At 55.5% G+C, this 23533-nt stretch overlaps 7 protein-coding genes and 1 non-coding gene across 8 annotated transcripts; 2 read left to right on the top strand and 6 right to left on the bottom strand.

Moving 5' to 3' along the window:
- Nucleotides 1–78: 78 nt before the first annotated feature.
- CONPUDRAFT_82012 (uncharacterized protein) lies at nt 79–1288 on the bottom strand. The gene is made up of 5 exons (XM_007770155.1): nt 1220–1288; nt 781–1155; nt 424–704; nt 208–370; nt 79–155 (listed from the first exon to the last, which is right to left on the bottom strand). The coding sequence occupies exons 1-5, from the start codon at nt 1253–1255 to the stop codon at nt 126–128; spliced, it is 885 nt and encodes a 294-aa protein (XP_007768345.1). The 5' UTR covers nt 1256–1288; the 3' UTR covers nt 79–125.
- Nucleotides 1289–1717: 429 nt separating this feature from the next.
- On the bottom strand, nt 1718–4311 carry CONPUDRAFT_165130 (uncharacterized protein). Its single transcript, XM_007770154.1, has 2 exons — nt 4010–4311; nt 1718–3878 (listed from the first exon to the last, which is right to left on the bottom strand). The coding sequence occupies exons 1-2, from the start codon at nt 4210–4212 to the stop codon at nt 2171–2173; spliced, it is 1911 nt and encodes a 636-aa protein (XP_007768344.1). The 5' UTR covers nt 4213–4311; the 3' UTR covers nt 1718–2170.
- Nucleotides 4312–4573: 262 nt separating this feature from the next.
- CONPUDRAFT_165129 (WD40 repeat-like protein) lies at nt 4574–6676 on the bottom strand. Its single transcript, XM_007770153.1, has 4 exons — nt 5420–6676; nt 5224–5367; nt 4979–5158; nt 4574–4928 (listed from the first exon to the last, which is right to left on the bottom strand). Exons 1-4 carry the CDS (start codon nt 6443–6445, stop codon nt 4719–4721), a joined length of 1560 nt encoding a protein of 519 aa, XP_007768343.1. The 5' UTR covers nt 6446–6676; the 3' UTR covers nt 4574–4718.
- A 192-nt stretch (nt 6677–6868) lies between these two features.
- CONPUDRAFT_t61 lies at nt 6869–6951 on the top strand. Its single transcript has one exon. It is a non-coding gene; the product is annotated as a tRNA-Lys (tRNA).
- Nucleotides 6952–7412: 461 nt separating this feature from the next.
- On the top strand, nt 7413–8605 carry CONPUDRAFT_55996 (kinase-like protein; the record flags this gene model as incomplete). Its single annotated transcript, XM_007770047.1, has 7 exons — nt 7413–7487; nt 7542–7678; nt 7737–7841; nt 7892–8014; nt 8067–8190; nt 8245–8415; nt 8480–8605. Coding segments are annotated over 7 exons (861 nt in total), but the record flags the coding sequence as incomplete, so codon positions are not given.
- Nucleotides 8606–13586: 4981 nt separating this feature from the next.
- Nucleotides 13587–14095, bottom strand: CONPUDRAFT_40888 (uncharacterized protein; the record flags this gene model as incomplete). Its single annotated transcript, XM_007770001.1, has 3 exons — nt 13587–13712; nt 13773–13955; nt 14003–14095. Coding segments are annotated over 3 exons (402 nt in total), but the record flags the coding sequence as incomplete, so codon positions are not given.
- A 41-nt stretch (nt 14096–14136) lies between these two features.
- CONPUDRAFT_123622 (uncharacterized protein) lies at nt 14137–15543 on the bottom strand (the record flags this gene model as incomplete). The annotated part of the gene is made up of 2 exons (XM_007770152.1): nt 14226–15543; nt 14137–14169 (listed from the first exon to the last, which is right to left on the bottom strand). Coding segments are annotated over exons 1-2 (840 nt in total), but the record flags the coding sequence as incomplete, so codon positions are not given.
- A 289-nt stretch (nt 15544–15832) lies between these two features.
- On the bottom strand, nt 15833–23018 carry CONPUDRAFT_103859 (uncharacterized protein). Its single transcript, XM_007770151.1, has 15 exons — nt 22555–23018; nt 22326–22496; nt 22174–22277; nt 21325–22119; nt 20378–21257; nt 20066–20274; nt 19837–20003; nt 19669–19774; nt 19362–19597; nt 19136–19295; nt 18842–19075; nt 17489–18787; nt 17291–17428; nt 17179–17238; nt 15833–17123 (listed from the first exon to the last, which is right to left on the bottom strand). Exons 1-15 carry the CDS (start codon nt 22967–22969, stop codon nt 16098–16100), a joined length of 6000 nt encoding a protein of 1999 aa, XP_007768341.1. The 5' UTR covers nt 22970–23018; the 3' UTR covers nt 15833–16097.
- Nucleotides 23019–23533: the final 515 nt, after the last annotated feature.

Genomic DNA, 23533 nt, shown 5'->3' with positions numbered 1-23533 from the left:
GTTGTTCATTTTCCAGGAACAGGGTCGCGAGACGTGACGTCATGTCCGCATGAAGATAATAGGAATGTCAAGAACATCATTATTTGCGACATTATCTAGAACATAAGGTGGCTCTATCCCGAAACTTAAGACTCGAAGACGACGTGAGCGCCAACCTGCCACAGTAATCAGCTGAAGTTGGACAGGCATGGGAAGAAAGGAGCATACCTTGTGGGTTGGGCCTGAGGGGGCGATCTCGTTCAATCGCTGGGTGTCGAGAGCAATACCGAAGGAGGCCTTGACACCGGGGCGGAGAGCCTGAGTGTAACCGAGAGCAAGGACACCAGAGTTGTTGATCTTGGCCTTGATAAAGGCGGCAGAGTCGAGGTAGCTAAATTGTTCGTCAGCACAAATCTCATAAGGAAAGAGAAAATCAATACGCACGCCTTGGCACCGACCTCGAGGGCGACACCGGGGGTGGTAGCCTTGGTGTCGTAGACGGCCTTGGCGCCGGCCTCGACGTCAGGGCTGACGCGGTGGTAGTAGCTGGCGGAGAAGGTCTTGAGGTTGTTGAGGGCGTGCACGGTGACGGCGTATTCGGGGGCGTTGTAGCCGATGGCGGTCGCGTAGCGCGAGACGCGGCCCTCGGTCACGTTGTATGCGGCCTCGGCACCGAAGAGGAAGCCATCGCGGCCGAAGACGGTGTCGGCGGTGAAGGTCGGGCCCTGTGCATGTGAGTTGTCAGTGTTACGTTCAGCGAACACGAACAGGTGCAAGAAACGCGGAAGCGAAGTGACGTACCCTGAAGACATCGAGGGCACCACGGGTGTGGACGCCCGACTGCTTGTAGATGAAGTTAAGGAGAGCGCCCTTGTTGCCCTTCTCGGGGTTGAGGGAGGTGTTGACGTCGAGCTTGAGGCCCTTGGCGAGGTAGTTATCGAGCTCGAGCTGGGTCTTGAGCACGTTGGCGGTGGTCCAGCCCTGGGTGAAGACGAGGCCGTTCTTAAAGTCGGCGTACTTGGCCTCGAGATCGGCGTTGACGGCGCCGGACTTGTTGTCCTGGAGACCGGCGGCCTTGAAGGTGACGTGCGAGGGGGTCTTGGTCTTGACCTCGAGGGAGGTGGTCTGGAAGTAGTAGTCCTTGCCCAACAGGTCGTTGGAGGACTTGCCGAGGTCCTAGAAGAATAACAGAAATAATTCAATGGAATGTCTGAGATATAATAGCAGGACATTGACAAACCTTCCAGGAGGGGGGAACAGGCTGGGGAAGGGACATTTTTGGAGGGGAGAAGTGGATAAGGGAGAGTTGAACTGGGGAGGCGAAGGTAGACGTTTGGCGGTCAGTAGCAAGAGCTTTAAAAAAACCAACGGAAGGAATCGTGGGAAACTTCGGTGTGTCGCCTTCCATACGCGCACGTTTACGACGTTCCCCAGTGATTGCACGTCAACCACCCGGCACCGGCCTGCAAACTACCAGGCCAGCTGACTGCCCTCCTGTTCGTCCCGAGAAGACGCGTACTCGTATTTTTCTGCATGTCCGCCGAAGCCATGACGAGTCTTACTGGAAACCTTGCGAATACTAAACTAAAGATACAAACAAGCTATTGAGCCGCACCTTCGGATCTCCGACGACTTCTCTTGCGCCCGTGATCCACAAACCACGTCATTCGACAGTCCAGTTCATTTTACTGGGGTTTGGTATTTCTCGCTACCACCGCTCATGTTTGTCCAGCCCCGTGTTACTCAAACGCACCCATCTAGCACTACCATGGAATATTACGTAGCCCATAACCTCACCATGAAATATCCTCGCATGTGTGTGTATGATGTATATCCTCGTCCATCCATCTGTCCAGGTCTGAGCACTGGGACCATTGCATGAACCAGTCAACATACGCCCTAGTAGGCCCTCGCGTGTCTCTAGCCCTCCTTCCAACAACTAGTCTGCTGCATGCACACCCAATACCATAGATGGCCCGAAAGAGGCCAAGTTGAGACGACACAGGCCCTCTCTAAACTGCAAAGTACTGCTCTAGGCGACCCTAACGGTCCAAGAAAAAACGGTCGCGCCAAAAGTTTCGCTCTGCCTGAACCAAAACCGACAGCTGCGCAACACAATTCACTCTGTGTGGTGCGCGGTGTCAAAATAAACAAAGAAGAAAAAACGGTAAACGAATGGAAGAAGGCAATGCTAAGGATTTAGAAGCTTCTTCAGACTCCGTCTCGGCGGTGGCGGTAGCTGTGGCGGAGGCGACGGCGGCACCGCAGCAGCCCCATTATGATGATGTTGATGGTGGTGGTGGTGGTGATGAACATGCTCCTGCGAATGCCGCTTCCTCCGCCCGCCTCGGTGATGATGCTCAGGCGAAGCATCGCTGTGACGCCCGGAATACGAACGTGGCGGAGAATGAGGATGTGAATGTGAATGGGGACGCGCAGGGGGTACGCTCGCACTGTCGACGGCCGGCATCTTGAGAATGACACGGCGAGGCTTGAGCGGCGACGGCCCGGCCCCGGACACGGGCGCGCCCGAGCTGCTGTTTCCATTGGGCTTGAACAGCTCAGGCCCAGGCACGGTCCGGGGCACAGGAGACGGGGCGGACGTGGAGGCTGCGCGTGAGTCTGGCTGCTGCTGTGGGTGTTGCTCGGATCGATCAGCAGCAGCAGCAGCAGCGGGGAGACCTGCGGGCCGCGAAAAAGTGATCTTGGGGGTCGTTGACGACACCCGGGATGCAGATGCAGATGGAGACGCAGACGCGTCGGCTGGGGGACTCCTGTTGGTGTACGAGACAGAAGAGCTCGCGCGGCTGCGCCTGCCCTTGCCTTTTCCTCCCGCAAATATGTGACCAGGACGGTGGTGTCGACCGTGCCTGGCACATAATGAGCAGTTGCGCGACAAATCATGCTGCGGCAGATTCGCCATCGGGCATACGGAGCCGGCGGTGTCCTCGCCGGCACCAGTACCGCTTCCGGGGCTAGCCACGGTCGCGGTCGCGGGAGGCGGTGGCGGTGGCGGCGATGTGGGCGCGAGCGAGCTGAGCGGGGGCGTGTTGGAGTTGGACAGGGGCGTGTACGGCGAGTGGGGATGGGGCGGGTCCGTGCGGCTGCGGGGGCGAGCGGACGAGGCAGGAGCGCCGAGGGCAGCGGGGGCGGGAGAACTTGGAGAGTTTATCTGGGTGTTGAACTTGTGGCCATGGAATCTGTTCGAAAACGTAACATATGTGGATGTGGAAGACGGGGCAGGAGATGCGGCAGACGAACGGTCATTACGGGCTGGGGATGCTAAAGGCGGATTTGGGGTCGAAGAAGAAGCGTTGTTGAGGCTGGTGCTGGGGCCAGTGCTGCCGTTCTGATGGGATGTGCTGCGGGAAGGAGATGCAAGTTTTGAAGGCGAAGCTGAGGAATCGGTAGTGGTGTTCTTGTTGCGCGTGGCAGAAGTGCGAGTGATAGGAGATCCAGGGGGCGAGACGTCGGGGTCGTCGGAGTCGTCGAAAGATGGCCAGACGGCAGGCCGCAGGCGGGGCACGAAGTCTTCGCGAAGTGGTGCAGAATGCGGTATAAAAAGTGTCGCGGTTTTGCTCAGCAAAGGCGCATACCTCGCGGCCGAGGAGGGCGGCGCCGGCGACGGTTGCGGCAGCGGCGCGAGTGGACACGGCTGGGGCGACTCCTCCTTGACGGACACGACTCGTGGATTATGCTCCCTGGCGCTGATGCTGTGTGGTGTAGTTTCGAGGGACCCGTCCATTAATTGTGTTTTCCTCCGTCTGCGTTTCCGAGGCGGCTCAGATGTGACCGAGGCAGACCCATTTTGTCCTCTGGCCTTCCTGTCTTCCTCTTCTTGATTACGTTTCCGTTTACACCGCAGACGCTGGATCCATCGTGCGATCCAAGACGTCGACCTTATTGTCGAATTGTCGATTCAAAATGAGCGAAAGAAGAAGAAACAACAAAAAAGTCAGCACGTGGTAAAAGCCAGAAATTAAAAATCGCAAGTTCGAAGTAAGAATGGAAGGAAAGAAGAAAAACTCACAGTCCGGTCTCCTTTGCGAGCTCCTCGAGCCTCTCGTCCGACGGAAAATAGTTCTGGTTTGTGAACACCTTGCCAGGGGCCGAAATTTCAGGGCGCTCGGGGAACGCCTCCTCGAGAACCATGAGCTGGGACCTCGTCGCATTGATGCGAGAGTGCGACTGGCTCCCGGCTTCCTCCCGGGACACCACAACGATGTCCGACATAAAGTCAGGTCAAGTCGAGGAGAGCAGCAGCCAGAAAAAAAATATAAACAGAGGAAGGGTAGAGAAGATGCTCCGTAAGTTAGTTATGAAAGAGCGCAGAACAATCAGGGCCGAGCCCAGTACTGTGCGACTTCGTCAGCAAGCGGAGGTCGTCGTCGGATTAGCCCACGAACGAAACATCCGATTCAGGCGGTGAAACACGTGATGTGAGACCACTCGAAGTTCGAATTTTCGACTCCCGGTCCGAAGTCTACCAGGTTGGCTGCTACGTGTGGGGGCGACTAGTGACTGTAGCGTCAATTATGCTCATGGTCACAACTGCTACAATAGTCGAGGCATACGCTTGACGTCCCAGCCAGGTGAACAATTTTAAAGCTAGGTACAGGATCGTGTACAGGATACTTGCTCCAAAACTCCGACAACAAAAAAGTAGGTGGCCTCTAAGAGGCCACTTTATAAGGGGAATTGCAAAATCTTCAAGTACTATGATCGACTCGATTAAAGGGTTACCGAGCAGGCCGCTTTTTCGCACTGAAGCATAAACACCAGCACACAGTCTCCACAAATCCATGCTCGCTTGGTTCCGACGATTCAATGCCAGACGAAACATCGTCGCTCAAGTCCGCATCCTCGACTTCCGGGTTCGTAAACCGTCGCAGCGGCGCATTGACGGGCACCAGGCCACCGCGGCGTCGGCCGCCAACCATGTTTACGGGCTTAATCAACGTTAGAAAAAATCTGCAGTAAAACGAGGAAGGGGATTTACTAGAGAGTCTTCGGGAGACTTGGGTCGTTCTGGCTGCTTGCCCTTGGACTTGTCCGACTGCTTGCCACGACCGAACACTTTCATGAGCATACTTTGACGCGGTTCTTCTTGCGCTGTGTCCGAGCTAGATCCCGAACTTGCCTGGTGCGTTTCGCTCATAGGTGACTCGACGTGGGCGTCCTGTGTCAAGCGCGAGGTTAGCCGGAAGAGGTGGAGGACTGCAGCAAAGGAGGAAGCAGCCGTACCTGGCAAACTGGATCGTCGTCTACTTGTGGCACGTCGCCAAACGAAAGACTCGACAGCCGAGCCACAGCAGGTTTTTTCTTTTGTTGTCCAGCCTGAGCGGAGTTGCTGGCGCTGTCACCGGCGCCGGCGCCGACGATCGAAGGCTGCACACGTTGTCACTTCAATTTTTTTCAAATCGCACAATAAGGTCCCGACCAGGGACGAGGCGTGGTCGAGGACTCGAAGCGAAGCGAGGATACTCACGAGCGCCCACAAACACACAGCATTGTCACCGTCATGTGAGGAAGCGCTGGCAATATAGCTGCCATCCGGCGCGATCGCGACGCTCGAGACGGGGCTGGCGTCGTGCGTCGTGCGGCCGTGGGCGTGAAGAGGCGGAGCGACGACTTCTTTCTTCGTGGCGACGTCCCATATGCGCAGTGTGCAGTCGTCGGACCCAGAGACGAGGTGGTGGCCGTCAGTGGAGAATGCGATCGAACGTACGCTGCCTGTGTGGCCGTCGAGAGGCCCGTTAATATATCTCAGACCGTCCTGCCACAGGATAATGCTGTGGTCCCGCGCTGAGGCAAGGACGTTTTCTGCTGAAAAAGCCAAGGAGTAAATGGGTGAATATTGAGCCTGAGAGTCGACCAGCTCTGATATACGTTCGCCCGTTCGACTGTCCAAGATAATTAGAGATCCGGTGGAGGAAGCGCTTGCAATGCGCTTGCTATCAGGAGAGTAGGCAATGGATGTTATCTCGCCGTTTTGTGTAAACCAAAGCCCTCGGCTCGACATAGACCTCCCACTGATGGGGTCCCAGAGGCGCAGAGACTCGTCCGCAGAACCACTCAAGAGACGAGAGCCGTCAGGGGAGAACGCGACACACGTTATGCTGCCCGTATGCCCAGTGCATGGCGAGCAGTGGTTCTTCCCGGAGATGGCATCGAGAATGTACACCACCTTGCCCTCCCCTCCTGCTGCGACGCGTTGACCGTCAGGGGCTATTGCAATCGTGTTCAGCTGTCCCATGCTAGACTCGGACTCTGCTCCCGATGATCCACCAAGGACCTCCCCAGTTGTGACGTTCCATATGCAGATATCCCCGTCCTGACTGGCGCTCGCCAGGCGTTCGCTCTCCGGAAAGAAGGCGATCGCGTTTATGCGACTGGGGTGACTTGGGACAAGTCTGCGTGTGGGTGAGTGGTCTCGCGAAATGGCACCAGCACTAGGAGCAGCCATGGAATGCGGGGGGAAAGAGCGTGTGGGTCCACGTGTGTGGGGGGTGGTACAGGCAGACCGTGGCTGCTGTACGAGAAGGGTGGCCAGTCCCGGTGATCTTAGCAAGCTAGAGCGTCAAAGTACTGAAAGACCCCGGGAGGGTATCCAGCAACGTTTTCCAAAGAGCGTTGTATGGGAGCCTAGAGGTACTAGAGAACCGCTAAGAATAAACAGCTTACGGGCTTATTCTCGAAAGAGAGGATGTGATGCAGATGGATTGCAGGTGAAGAGGAGAGGGACAATGCGCATAAGTTTATGCTTGTGGGCCCCAAAATGGAACGCGGGGCCGGGAGAGCGGCTTGGAAGTTGACAGGGGTCTCGACAGAGATCGTGGGTGTTTTGGGCACTTACCTCATATGCGCCCTCTCGAGCCATGAATAAAAGGCCCGCCTAGCTCAATCGGCCAGAGCGTCAGACTTTTAAGACTAGAGATCTGAAGGCTGCGAGTTCGACCCTCGCGGTGGGCTGTATTTTTTGTCTTTTTTTCTGCGTGTTCCTGCTGACGAGGCGGTGCTTATTGTGGCTATCCCCGTGAGGCTGTGACGTCTGTTTTAATTTTGAGCTCGGAAGCAATGGGCGTGCAATGAGGCGTTTGTGTGGGAGGAATTGAATGTCACGTTTTCGGAGCGCGTCTTTGCCACACTAGACGCGCTGTTTGTGGGTGTTTGAGCCGTGTTCGAGTGTGATATCTGCATTAACCGGGAGAACGACTCGGACTTGTTCTTCCCCGCTGGAGTCGTCGTCTTTGGCGTCTCTGACATCTCTTTATTCTCCCTTTTTCTCTTTCCCCCCTTCCCCCCTCCTTCCTTTGTTTCCTTGGCTTGTGTATATTATACTTCAAGACTCGGAACACCTTCCGACCCAAGACACACTTCAAGACTCCGCAACCTCACGTCAAGGTCTCACTATGCAACGTCTCACAATGGACATGAATATCGAGCATCCCGATGTCCACCGCGTCACGGATGACCGCGTGGCTCACTACCTCCAGTTTATTCAAGAGGTACATCTACATCCCCAAACATAGTTAGACCGTGGCGCCGACACCTTTCCGCAGATAGGCTTCGGCAACTGGGGCAGCGTCTGGCTTGCACATCCAAGACATGCCCACCACCAGGCGGTCGGCATGCCAGTCGCGGTCAAGCTTGTTATCCGCGACCAGACACCCGAAAACGCTGCTCGGCTCAGGTCTCTGTAAGCGCGTCCCACCTAGTCGCACTGGCATTTTTTATTGAACCCTCCGCCCTCACAGATGGCGGGAGATGAAGATTGTGAGCGCATTCAAGGATGACCCACATCCGTCCATCGTCCCGTTTCACTCGTTCATTATGACGCCCCTTCGGGCAATGATCACCATGTAAGCCTACCATTCTGACGCTTGTGGACGTGTCCTTACAGTCAGGTTAGGCCATACCTCCCCCGACTCGTGCCTGTGGAAGTGCCTGAACCAAAAGCCAAGAATTGGTTCCGATCGCTTCTCTCTGGCATTCACTTTCTGCATGTTCGAGGCGTCGTTCATAACGATATCAAGTAAAAGCGTCCCTCTTTTCCTGTTTCTTCAGATGTGCTAATACCTGCCAAGACCTGCCAACATTCTCTTATCTCCCGAAGGAGTCCCAGTTCTCGTCGACTTCGGCTTCGCAGAGAAAACGCAACGCAACAAGCTCAATCCTTTCCAGAGCAATCTCACATATGGTACTCCAGAGGTGCGCTTTTGCCTTATATAAGTTATTACGTGGCAACTGACAATACGACACCAGTATCTGTCTCCCGAGCGGGCTCGGGGCATAGCTCACGACACCCGCAAGTCGGACGTCTGGTCCCTCGGTGTCACCTTTTTCGAGATCCTCGTCGGCCGGACGCCGTTCGAGCTCGCAGAGGGCGAGTCGCTTGAGACGCAGGAGGACCTCGAGAAGTACTGGGAAAGAACGGTAATTGTCCTTGCCCGTTTCATTCCGTACGGAGCCGCGCGCTAATTGCTGCCTCGTGGCGTAGATGCGCGGCGAATGGGTGGGAACGTGGTCGTTTTCGAAGTCTGTAGAGAAGCTGCTGAGGCGCATGATTATGCCGAACGCCGACTTGCGCTGTAATACGGAGCAGGCAACGAGAGATGTGTATTGGAGCGAACCAACCTTTGTGGCGAAGCCGACAGGTCTCGGGCACAGTGAGTATCATTATAGGTGTTCCACGTTGAAGGCTAATGCGTTTTCAGGGAAAGCCGTCAGTCTTGCTGTACCAAACAAGCGAGTCGCCATACCACCTTCTGCTACCAACCGAGATGTCCGCAACGATGCCTCTGTATCGCGTATTTTGGACATTTCTTTGCCGTGGACGCGGTCGCAAACGCGGACACGTGATGCGACGCCTCCTATTTCCAAGACCGCGATTTCCAAGCACACGAAGCAGCCAAAGAAGGCGGACAAGGAAAACTCGAAGGTCACTATCACAGCTACGCGCATCGCGTCCGCTGCCACCCATGGACACTCTCGCTCTGCCTCTCAGCCCAAGATGCAGGCCGCCAATTCTCGCGTCAAGGTGCACACGGGCGCGACTCCAGCCAAGCCTTCACCCATTATGACCTCCGCGTTGCCGAAGAAACCCCATCCACTTGCTTCACCAACGATGGCTTCTCCAACACGACGCCCCCTCGGCCCTCGACAACCTTCTCGCCAATTCAAGCGCGACGAAAACACCCCAGTTAAGAATGAAAACGCTCTGTCTTCCGGTGGCAAGAAGGACAACGCGTTCCGCATTGCCAAAGACCCCGCGCCAACGACGGGAGGCCGCAAGAAAGGCACCCCCACCCCCGCCATTGTCACCAAAGACAAGCCAAGGCGCAAACGCGGGAGCGTGCTCACGGATCTGACGAGCTTTGCGCACAATGTCGACTTGGCCGCACACACCGGCGCTCGCGCGAAGGCGGGCGCCAAGGGCAAGGAGGTCAAACGGCCGCTCACTGCCAACAAGGATGTGAATGAGCTTACGATGCCTGCGCCTGTCTCGCCCAAGGCTAAAGAGACCAGGAAGCCCCGGCGGAGCGAGGAGGACGAGGCACCGGCTGGTGTTGTTGTTGCTGCGCAGGAGATGGAAAAAGAGAAGGCGGAGAGGGAGAGGGAGCCGGACTCGATGGTTGTCGAGCACTCGTTTGCCACTGGCAACCCGCGCCGCGGAAAGGAGAGCGTGCGCGATCGCATGCTGGATTGGGAGCGTGAGCGCGAGCGGATGAGGGAGATGCTTGGGGAGAGCGACGCGACGAGCTGCACGGACACGGGCACGCACTGCGGTAGTGATGTCGATGCTGGTGAACAAGCTATGCAAGGCGATCGTAGTGACGAGGATGATGATCGCGATTCTGACCTCGACCACGACCAGGACGAGGATACGGATCTCGAGCATACTGCAAGATTCGTGGTTGATCCGTCGTCGCCTGCGCGCTGCCGTCATAGGGCGCCTATTACGTTTGCAACTCCCGAAGCCATGGAGCTCTTCGACGAGGCATTCAACGATTGCTCTATGGTTGCCGTTCAAGAACTGAGCACGGCGCAGGCGAGGCAGTCGGTGTTGCCGAAGCTGTCGAGGCCGCATAGCGTGTATCCCGATTCGCGTCGGCGCGCGAGTATTTGTGACGAAGAGCCAGTTTTTCCTGGACCGTCGAGGAGTCAGCCTACGAGCCCGTTGGAGACGAGCTTTACGGGGCTGAAGCAAAGTTTCAAGGCGTCCTTTGGTGCGTTCTTACTCTTCTATTGATTTTCTCTTGGTTTGGATGGGATGTGCTTATGGGTCGGGATAGATAAAGGCAAGCGGCTGTACAAGTCGTCTCAGTTTAGCGCGTTCGGCGGCCGTCCTGCGTCGTCGCAGCGGTCATCACCCAATGCTCTGGCTGATGAGCCTGTGCCTTCGGACGACGAAGGTTGGCTTAGCTGGGAGGAAGTTCACCGTGACGGTGAGACGTCGCGAGTGGCTGAGGAGGACGCTGATATGGACCGGATGACTATCTGGATACGCGATGTCCAGAGTGAGTCTCAACCTCTAATGCTCAAGTTTGTCATGCTCACCGCGTTTCAATTAGGGGTCGTCCGAGAGACGCAGCAAGGCTTCGCCGCGAACGCTATCACACCCCCGACACCCCTGCCCCTCAAGCTGCCCTCCCGCTCTTCGTCGCAAGCGAATGGCACCGAGCGCTCCGGTAGTCGCGTACCCAGGAAGATCCTCGCTGCGAACCAGATCTTTGCGCCGATGGAGCCAGGAAGCCCCGAGCCTGTGTCGCCGCCCACAGATACGCGTGCACGTGCCGGCGTCGATATGAGCGCGAACACGACGTTCTCCGCCTATGTCACGAACGACACCGAAACGTCGCAGCAGATTGTACCATTATCTGTGTCCCAGCGTCCCGTGACGGGCTCGCCAGTCATCAACGTGTTGGCGTGCACGCCTCAACGGAGACGGCGGAACACGATCGGGTCGCCGCTTAATGCCGTGAAGGCGCTGGACGAAACTCCAGACTCGGGCGTGGCTGTGGAAAGGACGCCGAGCAAGAGGCCGGAGAAGTCGATGTCGCAGGGGAACCTGCTTAGGCATATTCGGCCGGTGGCCTCGCTTGAGCGGGAGCTCTCGTCAGGTTTGTGTTCTTGGCTTCATCACCCCGATTGCACATAGCTGATGCACAGTTTTTACCTTTTTTTTTTTTTGGCAGAGCCCTCCATGACGTTGGCACCATCCCCTCGACTGTCCGCCATCATTGACCCCAAGATGTTCTTCGCGAGTCCCCCGTCCGCGAAGAAAGCTGACGGCGTCAGCCTGAGCAACTTTACGAATTCCATCAAGCGCAGACGCTCCGTGCAGTTCGCAGACGATCTCAATACATCGCCATGCCTTGTTGAGCCGTATCCCGCCAGACCGATGTCTGCCGTACCGCCAATGTCAACGCCGGAGAAGCGCAAGATTGAAGGCGTTTACGACCGCTTCCTTATGGCCGCCACCGGTGTCAAGCGCGTCGGCAAGGGCTACCAGTCCGAGAACATGCGGCCTGCCGCACCGAAGGGCTCCTTGAACGGTGTCGGGAAACGGACTTCGCTGTACCAGTCTACAACAAGGGTCTTTAGCACTTCACGCCGGAACAATATGCCTCCGCCGGTATCGAACGAGGACTGCTGGAACGTGCACTCGACGTCGTCGGACGACTTTGGGCTCATTACGTGCGCGTTCACGGCGCCGGCTGCTATGCCTTCGGCGTCGCACAAGGGCGAGAACAAGAATCCGGCGTCTCTCATGCGCGCGATCAGGGCGATTGTGCCGAGCAAGACTGTATCTGGCCGGAGGACGTCTCGCACGCTTGTTGTTTGATCTCTATTTGTGGACACTTTCTCTTTGGTTTCGCTTTCGCAGGTCAAACTTCATTCTCTTGGACTTCGACTTTGGCTTCAACTCCTACTTCAACCCTACAAACTCAAATCCGCCATCGGTTCAAAAATCCATTTGAATTTCGATCACCCGCAACCCAATTCAAAACATTGTTTATTCGCTTGCATATTTTCCGCAGTCCATAACATTACCCATCCGCATCCATCCTGTACATGCTATCTCATTCTCGCTTGTTTTGCCTCCTCGCTGTCGATACTACTTTCGCTTAGTCCTCCACTCGCATATCGTCACCTCACCTCGCCTCCCCTCGCCCCTCCCCGCCCTTTCCGCTTTTATCTACCGCTATCCGCCGCCCTCTATCGTAACAAGTTCGTCATCACGCTCTAGTATCATGACTTTTTACTCGATTCTTACTTACTTCCTCTCGTCCTCATCTCCACCTCCACCCACGCCTTTTACTTCACCGCACGACCCACTTAACGCATTACAGTAACGCCTATTGTTGCATTGATTACGTACCGTTTTCATGCCACCCCTTCAAGTTTATTAGGCTTTCCCCTTGATTGATTCGGGGTTAAAGTTGTCTACCGTATTCTCCCTACCACGAAATCCGTAACGTCAGTAGTTGATCTGCTAGTTATTCTTTATGCCGTTCTCATTCACTCGAGTATGCACAACCAGGTTGATCAGCGTTATTAATTCATGAAGTTTGTCTATTGGTCGTTTGATGTCATCGTTGTATTGTTGAAGCGTGTTGGATTTGGTAAGAACGATATAGAGCAAGCGAGGAAAACGGTGTCATAAGAGTGTGCGCGGTGTCTTCACTGTGCATCAAGCTTTTCTTTGCCCTTTGGGGGTCTGCTGTGTAAACGGCGTTTGGGGGACAATGCAGTTACAAGAATGTTTAAGTACACGGTTGTATATGGCTACAATGATGCTCTTCTAACAACGGTTCCGGTGGGGTCATCACTGACAGTCTTTCATTCGAAGCATTACAGCAATACTAGTATTAATAATATACGAAGTCAATCGGATGGATGCAATTCCCATCCAAGTACTGGTTACCACCATCACTAATCCCCGACATCATGAGAGGTTCCATTCATGCTTCCGAGACGACATGCACCAGAGCTCATCAACCAGTTTGAACTTCGGAGTCTTCATCTTTTCTAGCTCTCTTGCTAGCGGCCTGGTCTCCTAACGGTCCTTGACCAAACGAGTCGCCTTTAGCAGTGGAGTCTGGGGTGTCTTCCCTATCTCGTTTGCGTGCAGCAGTAGAATGTGAAGAAGGCACCGACAACGGGAGCAGCACAAATCTGCGGTGTTGAGCCAGCATGTCTCGCCACTTCTTCGTGCTGGCATTTGTCAACGAGTCTTCTTTTATGATGTCGTCTAGTAGATGGAGAAAACTCTCGGGTGTCCACCCGACTACCTCCAACTGCGGCTTGAGATCATCGGCTAGGTACGGTGTTTCTGACTTCGATGTCCGTGGCCTAGTCATAGTAGCGAGGTTTTGAGCACACTTCACAAATTGACATCGGGATAGGTTGAAGAAAATGTTCTCGAACAACTCCCGCGTTCCCTTGTCGAATCCAAGCATGTAAAGCGTCCGAAACGTAGGACGTGGGTCGAAGATCCAGTCGCTCTTCAAGGTCGGCATACCGGTATGGTCTTCGTCGGGGTCGCTCGGCGCTGGGAAGAACAGCCCGACTACCAACCCCATAAATTGCGGATATTCTGCGTGTTCAAGGAGAGTCATGGAACAAAACAGGAGAACATAGGCCAAAGACTCCATGTCATCTTGCACAGTATGGCGAAACCCTGGGGAGCAGCTTATAACATTGAGAGACATGAAGGGGAAAGTCCCCTAGTGTAATGACGTGACGTTGAACGACGATGAGCTTGACAAAATAAAACCGGAGCTTACAGTTCTGTGCGCATCGCTCGCAACGCCGTTCTCGTTGGTGGTGCAAGAGAAGTCCCAGTCCGTTAACAGCCCCAGGCGGCGGTCTCCCTTCTTTTCGCGGAAAAGCACGACATTGGCAAAACTGACGTCCCGATGAAGTAGATGGATCTCGAAGGCATCCCGGATAGCTTGTAGCACGATCAGCTGGTTGAAGTCTGGGCCTTTCGTCTGTCGCACTTACCAATCAGCACATCGCGACCAGCATGAACCAATTCAGACGAGTTCTTGAGGTAGTCCAGGGAAACACCAGCCTCCTTAAGAACAAGCCGATAGTGCATATGAACTGCAATTGCGATATTTTTCTTGCCCCTGGCAACCCATGGTTCATCCAAGTAATTTTGAGTTACAGTGCGTTGGTCTGCAAGGATGACTGAGTCAACGATGAAGATCACAGCCAAACGGAACAGCACCTACATCTTTGAGAACCATTTCTATGCCTAACATCACCGTGAGCGCACAATGTAGGCACATTAGCTACGTTGTTCCCATTCAAAGACCTGTAAACGGCGTCCTCCCTTCGCTCGCCCTTCTCACATATTTGCCAAGTGTCTTTGATAAAGACTACTTTAAGATCAGGATCGTTTACCTCCACGGCCCAGTAGCCGCGCGTACACCGGCCTGTTGCGTTTTCAGGCGATACAAAGGGTTTGGAGACGAGATATTGCTTCGTCGATTTGGAAAGTTCATCAAAAACATCCATTTTCGTGACGTTTCCTGGCTCATAGTGCTCTTCAAGATGCGTTGAGAACAGTACCCGGTCAGTTGTCTCGGCGGGGGTGTCGAAGAACTGTAACTCAATGTGCTTCTCAATAGCGCATTTGAAGGCTTGTTCCTCTTCTGACGTGACTTGATGATGAGATGTGTCGACTCCGCGGTCGGTGTCACTGGCTTGGTCGTAGCGCCATAGGAATTCAAGGAGATAATCCGACTTTGTGTAGTTGAAAGCGCGAGTTACCATGGCTCCAGCGCGATCCCACCGGATGAAACGAGCTCTGCGGCCACACACCAAGATGATAAAGCAGGATGTGCGGTGTTGCTGGGCAAGGAGTTGAGCAGAATATTGAACGAGTTGTCCAACACATTGTATGGCTTGCCTTTTGTCATTCTCGGCTTTGGATTTTCTAAAAAGATCAAATTTCGACAGATCATCGCCTGCCTCAGGATCGCGGAAAGGGTCAAGTCCTGTTTTGATGTTAAAGACGAAGTCTGCCGTCTGAAACATCGCCTTTCCCGTCAATTTCCCGTCTTTGTCGGCGAGTTTGGCTGAGGAGTCCGTGGGCGGGGGAATCTGTTTCGTTTTACCCAGCGTTTCTCTCGAAAAGGCACAGATATTTGGCTCGCAAGCACCATAGTTCTCCTCGTACGCAGGATCATGGGTGTCGGCGAATGTGAAATCTTTCCAACATTCCGCATTGTTCAATGCAGCAGACTCCAGCCCTTTGCTTAAAACATGTATCCATTAATTGATGTGTGTGATACACTTACAAGAATGCGGCCAATGTCTTCCACAGTCGTTGTCTCATTTATGCCCTCAACGGCATCCTTGAACCTCTTCCGCATGTTATCAGAGAGGGGCTTTTCCGAAGGAAGGGGGCACAAGTCCCTATCCATGAAGAAAGCCTCCAAAGGCATGGGACCAATCATGCTCCGTTTAGCCTGTTTGTGATAGTGGTTATAGTGAGATTCCTCGTCTTGCTGTGCTGGGTGTTGTGCAGCATAACACATAGAGTCCATGGTAGTTCGCTAATATCCTTTGTGCAGCGAGTTTACATATGGTATCGCTGCGTTCTTTTGACGTTGTGTAAAACAAGTGTAAAACGTACTTTGCGTAGATAAAGTAAAAGCACTCTGGGGTTTGATTCTTCTCACGTTCCTTTTGGTCTGTATGCCGCGTTCCTGGGCCGCCGGCGCCATCTCCGGCGTACTTTATAACTCAGGCTTTAAAATTCTGCGGTGCAATGATTTTTCTTTCGCCTACTCTCAATATCTCGCAATCAGAACGCGTGAAAAGACTCGGATCTGCTTAGCTTACGGTAAAATAACGTCGGTACAACCGCGCTAGATAGTCTCAATTTCTGTCCATACGAAAGACTTGGTGGCAACAAAAAAATCTGAAGATGTGTAAAAATGCAGTACGTACTGTGCAATGTTGGGCAAGATGCAATAACGAGGATATGTTGTAAGCTAAGCTAAGAATACATAAAATTGTAAGCAAGAAAATCTAACAGGGAGGTGCTAAGTACTGTAAAACTATCCACACGCAGCGCGAACGAACATTGTCAACGGTTATGATGCTGGCGGAGGCCGACGAAGCGTCACAGGCGGTTTGTTGCTCCCAGCACCGGCACCGGCAGCCGTTGCAGCTCCTTCGGGACGGAGACGTTTTGCGAGTGAGTCCTCGGTGTTATCATCTTCCCGCCCACGCTTGTTGGCAGCACCCATGATGGATACGCCCTCCGTCGGTGCAGCTGCTGCCCCTCCAGCAGCGGACGTCGTCCCTGCTGCTGCTGCGGGTGCCCCACCCCTGCCAGGTGCTGCACCTCTGATTGAGAGTCCGCGGCCGGCAGTACCACGTCCAGCGCCGCGAGCTATGCCACGACCCCTCGCTGCAGCACCGGCTGTGCCTAGCGGTACGCCGCCGCCAGTGGCTCTGGCGGCCGACGAGGCCGTAGGAGCCGTCACGCCCCCTTGTGCTGTTACTGGCTTGGCCGGGATAGGAGCCGCGAGCCTGGTTGCTTGGCCGCTCTGAGCAGCAGCCGTACCAGCGGGTTTCGCAGCCGTGCCTGAAGGACCCGCTTTACCTGCCGGAACGGCTGAAGCGGGTGCTTCGGGAACCAGCCCGGCCTCTCGCCATCCTGCGATCTGCGCCTCGAGTTCCTTGAGCTTGGTCTGGGAGCGCACGAGTTGGGCATCCTTGATCTTGCTCTTTGCAGCCTGTTCCATGCGGCCACGATCAACTGCAGCGGTGATCTCTTCATTATGCTTGGCAGTGACTTCTTCCATACGAGCGTTGACGGCTGCGTCAATGGCCTCCTGCGAAGAGGCATCCGTGGGAGGGGCTCCTGCTTTGGCAACGGCGACGGCGGCGTCGACAGCTTCTTTGAGTTTTGCTTCGTGCTGAGCAACGAGTTGCACACGGAGAGCCTCTAGCTCCGCCGCATGCTTTTTGGCCGTCTCGTCATCGCTAGGAGCACTTGAACTCGCAAGCTCATTTCGGACCTTCTCCACGGCCGCAGTGACGGCGTTGGCCTGTTCAGAAGCAGTGCGCTCCCGAGCTTTTTGCATGTCTTGTATACGCATTTGGAATTTTTCCTGCAGCCATCTTTTAGCTACAATAATTGGGAATGATACCGAAAGCGAAACTTACGTTGGAGTTGCGAATGTTCCTAACCTCTTCCTGGGCCTTCTGTGCGTCTTCGGATGCTTTCTGGTAAATTTCTCAGCATCATGTATCCGAGAAAACCAATTAAAACACTGACTTTGGCCTGAGCAAGGGCCTCATCCCGTGCCTTGACGAGATCCTCCGAGGTTCCGTTTGTCTCAGCAACAGGAGCAACACCTTGTTTCCACGACTCCTTCTCTGACAGAAGCTGGTCGCGTTCCTGGCGCAATGAATCCTGAAGAGCGAACATGAGATTAGATTTCAACAAAGAAAAAAAAAGTGCAAGTAGACTTACAATGAGCACAGTCTGCTCTGTCGAATCCTGCGGTGGCTGCTGTGTTGCTGCAGCGGCAGCATACCGTTCACGCTCCTCCGCCAACGTCTTCTCCAGCGTCTGCTTCTCCTGCTTCAGCGTCTCCAGCTGCTGATTCAGCGCGTTCGTCGCCTCCACAGAAGAATTCTCCGCAGCGTTGACGGCTGACTTCTCCGCGGTGAGCGTCTCAATCTGCTTCTTGAGATCCTCAACAGTGGTTTCCAGTTGTTTCTTGTCGGCGTTGAAGCCGTCAAGTCGCCGCTTCATGATGCCGGTGTTGCGTTTCATGTTCTCCATGTGCTTGGTCGCCTCGCCCTGTGCCACAACTACCTTGGCACTCAGGTCCGCAATCTGTGAGTCCTTGGCCGCTGTGAGGCTGTCGAACTCCGCCTTTTGGGTCTGCAGCGCCTGGATCTCGTCCTTGAGGGATTGCATGTCGGCAGGGTCGATGCGGTCGTACTTGCTCAGCAGCTGCTGATTCCTCTCCTGCCACCTTCTGTTTTCCTCCTCAAGCCTCGAAATCTGCCCAGCGCGTGCGCCCAGCTCGGCCTTCGCAGACCGCGCCTCCTCCTTGACAGGGTCCAGCTGTGCCGACAGCTCCTTCACCTTCGCGTCCAGCTCCCTCGATCGCTTCGCGTAGTTCTCGCAGTCCGCGCGCAGCGTCGCGTTGCTCTCGCGCAGGATGTTGAGCTGGTTGATGCGCTCGATGAGCTCCGCGTGCTGCGAGTCCGACGTCGCCGCCTCGAGTGCCTTCTGCCGCTCCTCGGCGAGCGTCGTGCGCGTCTCAGACAGCGACAGACTGAGGTGCTCGATCTGGTTCTTGAGCCGGAGGTTCTCCTGCCGGCTGAGCTCGAGCTGTAGATCGACAATCTCCTTCTCCTTGCGCAGGTATGCGACGACGGAACGGAGCTCGGATACTTTGGTGTCGACGTCGCCCGATGCATCATCAGCTGACTGGCCTTCGGCGGTGGTTGAGTCTGCGGCCTGGCGGATGCGTGCAGCCTGCGAGCTGACGGATTCGAGATGTTGGTGGAGAAGCGTGTTCTGTGCGGCGAGATCCTTGCAGCGTGCGTTCAGGTCCGAGATCTCCTTGTCCAACGCCTCCTTCTGCTGCTTCCAGCTGCCATCGGCCGACTCGAGCTTCGCTTGAGCGTTAGCAGCAGACAGCGAGCTGTCCCGTGCTGTCATTTGGGCTGCTGATAACTGCTGCTTAAGACCGTCGATAACCTTGATAGACTCGGCGTGGGTGACAACCTCGCGAGAGTAGCGCTCCTCTGCGGCCTATCGAAACACATAAGTAACTCGGCGTGAATAATTATGAAAATAAAAACGCACAACGGCGCGCTGCTCGAGCTGCCGGAAATCGTTTTCTTTCAGTGCGCGATCGCTCTCCGAGTTCTTCTCCTGCGAGCTGATATCCACGATCGTCTCCTCGAGCGTCTTCTTGTCGTTCGCCCAGGTGGCGCGCTCCGTCTCGAACGCGTTCTGTAACTCCGCGTACTTGGCGTTGGTGCGCTTGAGCTCCTCTTCGGCCTCGCGCAGCTTCTCTTGTAGAGCCTTGTACTCGGCCTATTCAAGTGGGGTCAGTTGCTTCCTCAAACCTAACTTGTTTGTGGGGTGTATACGGACCTCGTTTTTGACAAGTCTCGCTTCAGTCTCGGCCTTGTACTGATCGTGAGTGGTGTTGAGCGCAGACAGAGCAGCCTCGTTCGCCTGGCTAATCTCCTGGAACTGCTGCATATGGCTGCGCGCAGAAGCCAAGTCGACCTCGGCAACCTTGAGAGCAGAGCTGTACCAAAGATCGGTCAAGGTCAGCAACGGGTTAACGATAACAAATCTAGCAAATGGCACCCACCGTAGCTCAGCAACTTCCTGCTCAAGCTGTTGCTCTCGCGGCAAATCCTCGTCCATCGCCCGCGCAGCCGCATCCCCGTTCCCGTTGCTACCGCTGCCACCCCTGCGCTCGTAGACCGCGAGCTTCTCCTCGTTGCCCTGTAGCTGGCGCGTGAGGAAATCGACACGCTCCTGCAAATGGCTCTTCGTCGACTCCACACCGGCGAGCGTCGCGCGCGTCCCGGAGAGCAGCTCGTTCTAGAACAAACATGTCTCATGAGCCTCGTTTGCGGAAGGGGGTGAGGAATATAAAATGGGTGAGTGCGCACCGTCTTGTCGAGCCTACCCTGCAGATCCTTGCACTCCACATCCTTCTGCAGCGTCACATGTCGGACCGCGTCGCGCTCCTGGCTGAGCTGCGTCTTCAGGTCCTGACTACGAGGAATCCACCCGCATTAGCAAAACCTCCTTTTTTGTCAGGAAATTGCAAAACTCACGCCTGGCTCTCAAGAAGCTGCACCTGGCCCTCGAGTCTCCGCCGGTCGTTCTCGTTCGAACGCTCGAGGTCGTTGTGCATCTTCTGCACGTTCGAGATGAGGTCCGACAGCCTCGAGCGCTCCACCGCGAGACTCTTGTTCTCCTCCTCCAGACGCGATTGGACGCCCTGCCAACCGATTTATATTTTAGAAATCGCATGCCAATACCCATATCATATAACGGTCTCACCTCCCAGATGCGCTTCTCGGCGCGCAAGTTCGCGTTCTCATTGCGCAGCTGCTCGACGCGGCTGTTGGCGGTGACGAGCTCGTCCGATGCGCGGTGGCACTCAACGTCCATGCGCGTGTACTGGTCGTACAGCTGCTGGTTCCGTTTCTGCAGGTTGTCGAGGTCGCGGCTCTGTAGAGAGAGCTGCTCCTGGCACATCCGCTGGCGATCTACGCAGAATTTTCCATTCCAAACGTCAGTATCCGCATATACGCAACGGTGCGATTGATAAAACGATGGGCGAGGCGGAAGGAAAGGAGATGAGATGCTCACCAGTGAGGTATTCAATCTTCGCGTTGGCCTTGGCGAGGCTCGCGTTGAGCCCGCCGACCTCGCGCTGCGCCGCGGTAAGCTCCTCCCGGAGCCGGCCCGCATCGATGCCCATCTCGGTCTTGTACGACTCGAACTGCGCCTGCACCTCCTCCAGCTCCACCGACGCATCCCCGATGCCATTGCCGTTTGCCCCGCCTCCGTACCCGTGCCCGTTGCCCATCACCACGTCTCCCACACCTGCGGCGCCCACGCCCGCACCCACACTTACACCGCTGCCACGACCCTCGCGCGCAAGCATGCTCTTCAGCGCGTCCCGCTCCTTCATGTATGCCTGAATCGTCACCTCCGCACTCCTCTTCTGCCTCTCCAGCTGCTCAGCGAGCTCCCGCATCGCCTCATGCGCCTCGCGCACCGCCTCGCTCTGCTCCTGATCAAGCTGGTCCCTGTACTCCCTCTCCTCCGCCTCCATCTTCGCGCCCATCTCCCGCACGACCTTCAGCAGCTTCCGGTTCTGCTCCTGCAGCTCCGGTATCGACCTAAACAAGACGAGGTTGTTCGTGATCACCGCGTCGATGTCGTTTTCCAGCTGCGGCGCGGGGAGGTCGAGGGACTCGAGCTCCTCGTCCGAGTCGGGGATGGACGAATCCGAGCGCCGGCCGAGCTCTTTGAGGAGCGCTTGGACTTGGCGGCCGAGATCGTTGAGGTTGTCGGTGAGCAGCTTGTTCTCGTCCGCGCTTTTCTTGAGCTTCTGCGAGGCTTCCGTCAGCGCGGAGGCGTTCGCGTCGCGCTCGGACAACGCGCTCGAGAGCTGTGAAGCGAGCTGCGCGGCTTCGGACTGGAGGCGCTCGTATTCATCGCGCTGCTGAGACAGGATAGGGGCCTATTGGAATTGTATCGTTGTCAGCGCGTCAATCTCGAGATGAGACATGAATATCCATGCAACTCACCCGCTCCTCGATCTGGGCGAGTACAGCAGACAATGTCCGGTCCATGTGGTCGTACTCGGCCGACTTCTTCGCGAACTCCTCCTGCAAACGGACATAGTCGGCATACACCTCCGTGAACGTCTTCCCACCCCGCTGCGCCTTGCTGACCATCGCGACCGTCGGGCTGAGCCCATACATGCCGTCCGCCATCGGGTCCACGTTCCTCACAGGCGTGCCGGGCGTCCCAGGTGTCCCAGGTGCGCCTCCATTGACACCAGGAAGCGGCAAGTCCCCTCGATTAATGCGCTCCAAAACCGCCTCGAGCTGGTCCGCCCTCTTCTCCGCGTCCCCGCGCGCCTTGCGCTCCCGCTCCGTCTCCGCCCTGAGTGCCGCCTCGCGCTTCTCCGCGCGGTCGCCCACACGTGCCCACTCCTGCTCGATCGACTCGACAATCCCCTTCGCCGTCTTCTCGCGCTCCTCCATGATGCCCACGAGCCGGCGCAGCCCAGACACCTCGCTCGCGAACGCGGCTTCTTGCTCGGCGATCTGGCTCTTGAGGTCCTGCACGGTCGCGAGGGCCTGTGAGAGCTGGTGCGACTGCGCACTGTGCGAGGACTGGAGCGCTTTGAAGGAGCTCTCGAGCGATGCGTGCGTCTGCGTGAGCGCGTCCATGGACGCTTGCAGCTGGGCAAGCTCCGAGTGCTTGGTGCGGCGGTATTGGGCATAGTCTTCGGTCTTGGCGGTGAGCTCTTGGGAGGCGCGTTCGGCTTCTTTCTGAGCGAGCTGGAGCTGCTGGGTGGTCGTGTCGAGTTTGAACTGTGTGGGCTAGGTAAATGTCGTGATGTCATACTGGGTGATATTATTACGCACCTTGGTGGAGGTCTCCGTCGAGCGCAGCTCTCTTACTTGCGTCTCTAGGCCCTGGTACTCCTGACGAGCCTGTTTGAGATTTAAGCGAAGAGTTTGAATTTCCTCTGTTCGCTGTGTGAGCTGTGTTAGAGAACGGGATATCAGTTGCTTACCATCTCGTTGCGACGCGTCTTCCTTGAGCCTGCTGACAACACTGATCATGTCTCGCTTTTCCCGTTCGGCATCCTCGACCCGGTGGCGATACTGGTCGAGCTCGACAGATGAGGACGACTGCGAGTTAGTAAGCATCGAAAGCTGCGTCTGCAGTTCATTCTTGGAGGTCGCTATAGACATGAAAAGTGAGCCACAGAGATGACTAAAAAGAACAGGATATATGCGCACCAAGTTGGTCGCGTTCCTTCTTGACCTGTTCGAGCTGCCCATGTGCCTCTTCGAGGGAGCCTTCCAAATCCTTCGTCTGACCATCCCTGTCCTGGATAGCTTGGTCGAGCTCGACATCCTTGCGCTCGACCTCAGCGCGCGCCTCCTCGAGCTCGCGTCGCGTGATGTCAGCGTCTGCAAATTGACCGAGAAGGATCCTATAGACTGAGACTATCGTTTCAGGTGTAGGCGAGGAGAAGGAGACGTCTGGGATTATATTTGAGAGCGCGTCAATGTCGACGTCGATGGGGATGGACACATTGAATGCGTGGTGTGAGTCGTCGGTGTGCGTTGTGGATGCACCGTCGTGGTCGTCAGAAGGCAGCGCGACGGCGGCGGCAGCGGCAGCCTTGCTTTTCCGCCTCGTCCCAACCATGACAGGATAAGGAGGAGCGAAAAAGAAAGAGACAGAAAAAGACAGAGAGCAAGGCCGACGTTGAGGAAGTTGCCGGGCCTATGCGTTGAGTGGGCCGTAGGATTTCGCCGCGCCCACGATCCACGATCCAAACTCCGACACGCACCGCCCACGCACCACCCGCACACCGCTGTCCAGCTTCACCTTAAAGAACAGCAGCTCCGAAAATCATACTGACAATGTTGTGATGAAGCTACTGACACTTCAAATAAATCAAAATAGCCACAGGCTACACTGTCTATATTCACTATACTTATGCACTAGGGTGTAGCACACTGTGAATACTTCGAGTCAGAATTCTGTTCTAGGATGATGTTGGCTGCAGTTCGGCACTGTTCTGGCCCAATTTCGTAGAAAAATTACTAGTATGCAATCCTATACCTTGTCTACCAGAGGGGTAGGCCCCAGAGGACAAGAAACAAAAATTACGAATGAACGAACTTTGTTTTCATAATGCACTTCGAGGTAAGTATAACAGTTATGTGCCCAACACAAATCTCTACATGGTCTTCCTAAAATATCTCT

This window comes from Coniophora puteana, assembly GCF_000271625.1.
Source record: "Coniophora puteana RWD-64-598 SS2 unplaced genomic scaffold CONPUscaffold_6, whole genome shotgun sequence".
Lineage (NCBI taxonomy): Eukaryota > Fungi > Basidiomycota > Agaricomycetes > Boletales > Coniophoraceae > Coniophora > Coniophora puteana.
This window is presented reverse-complemented; position numbering and strand designations above follow the sequence as displayed.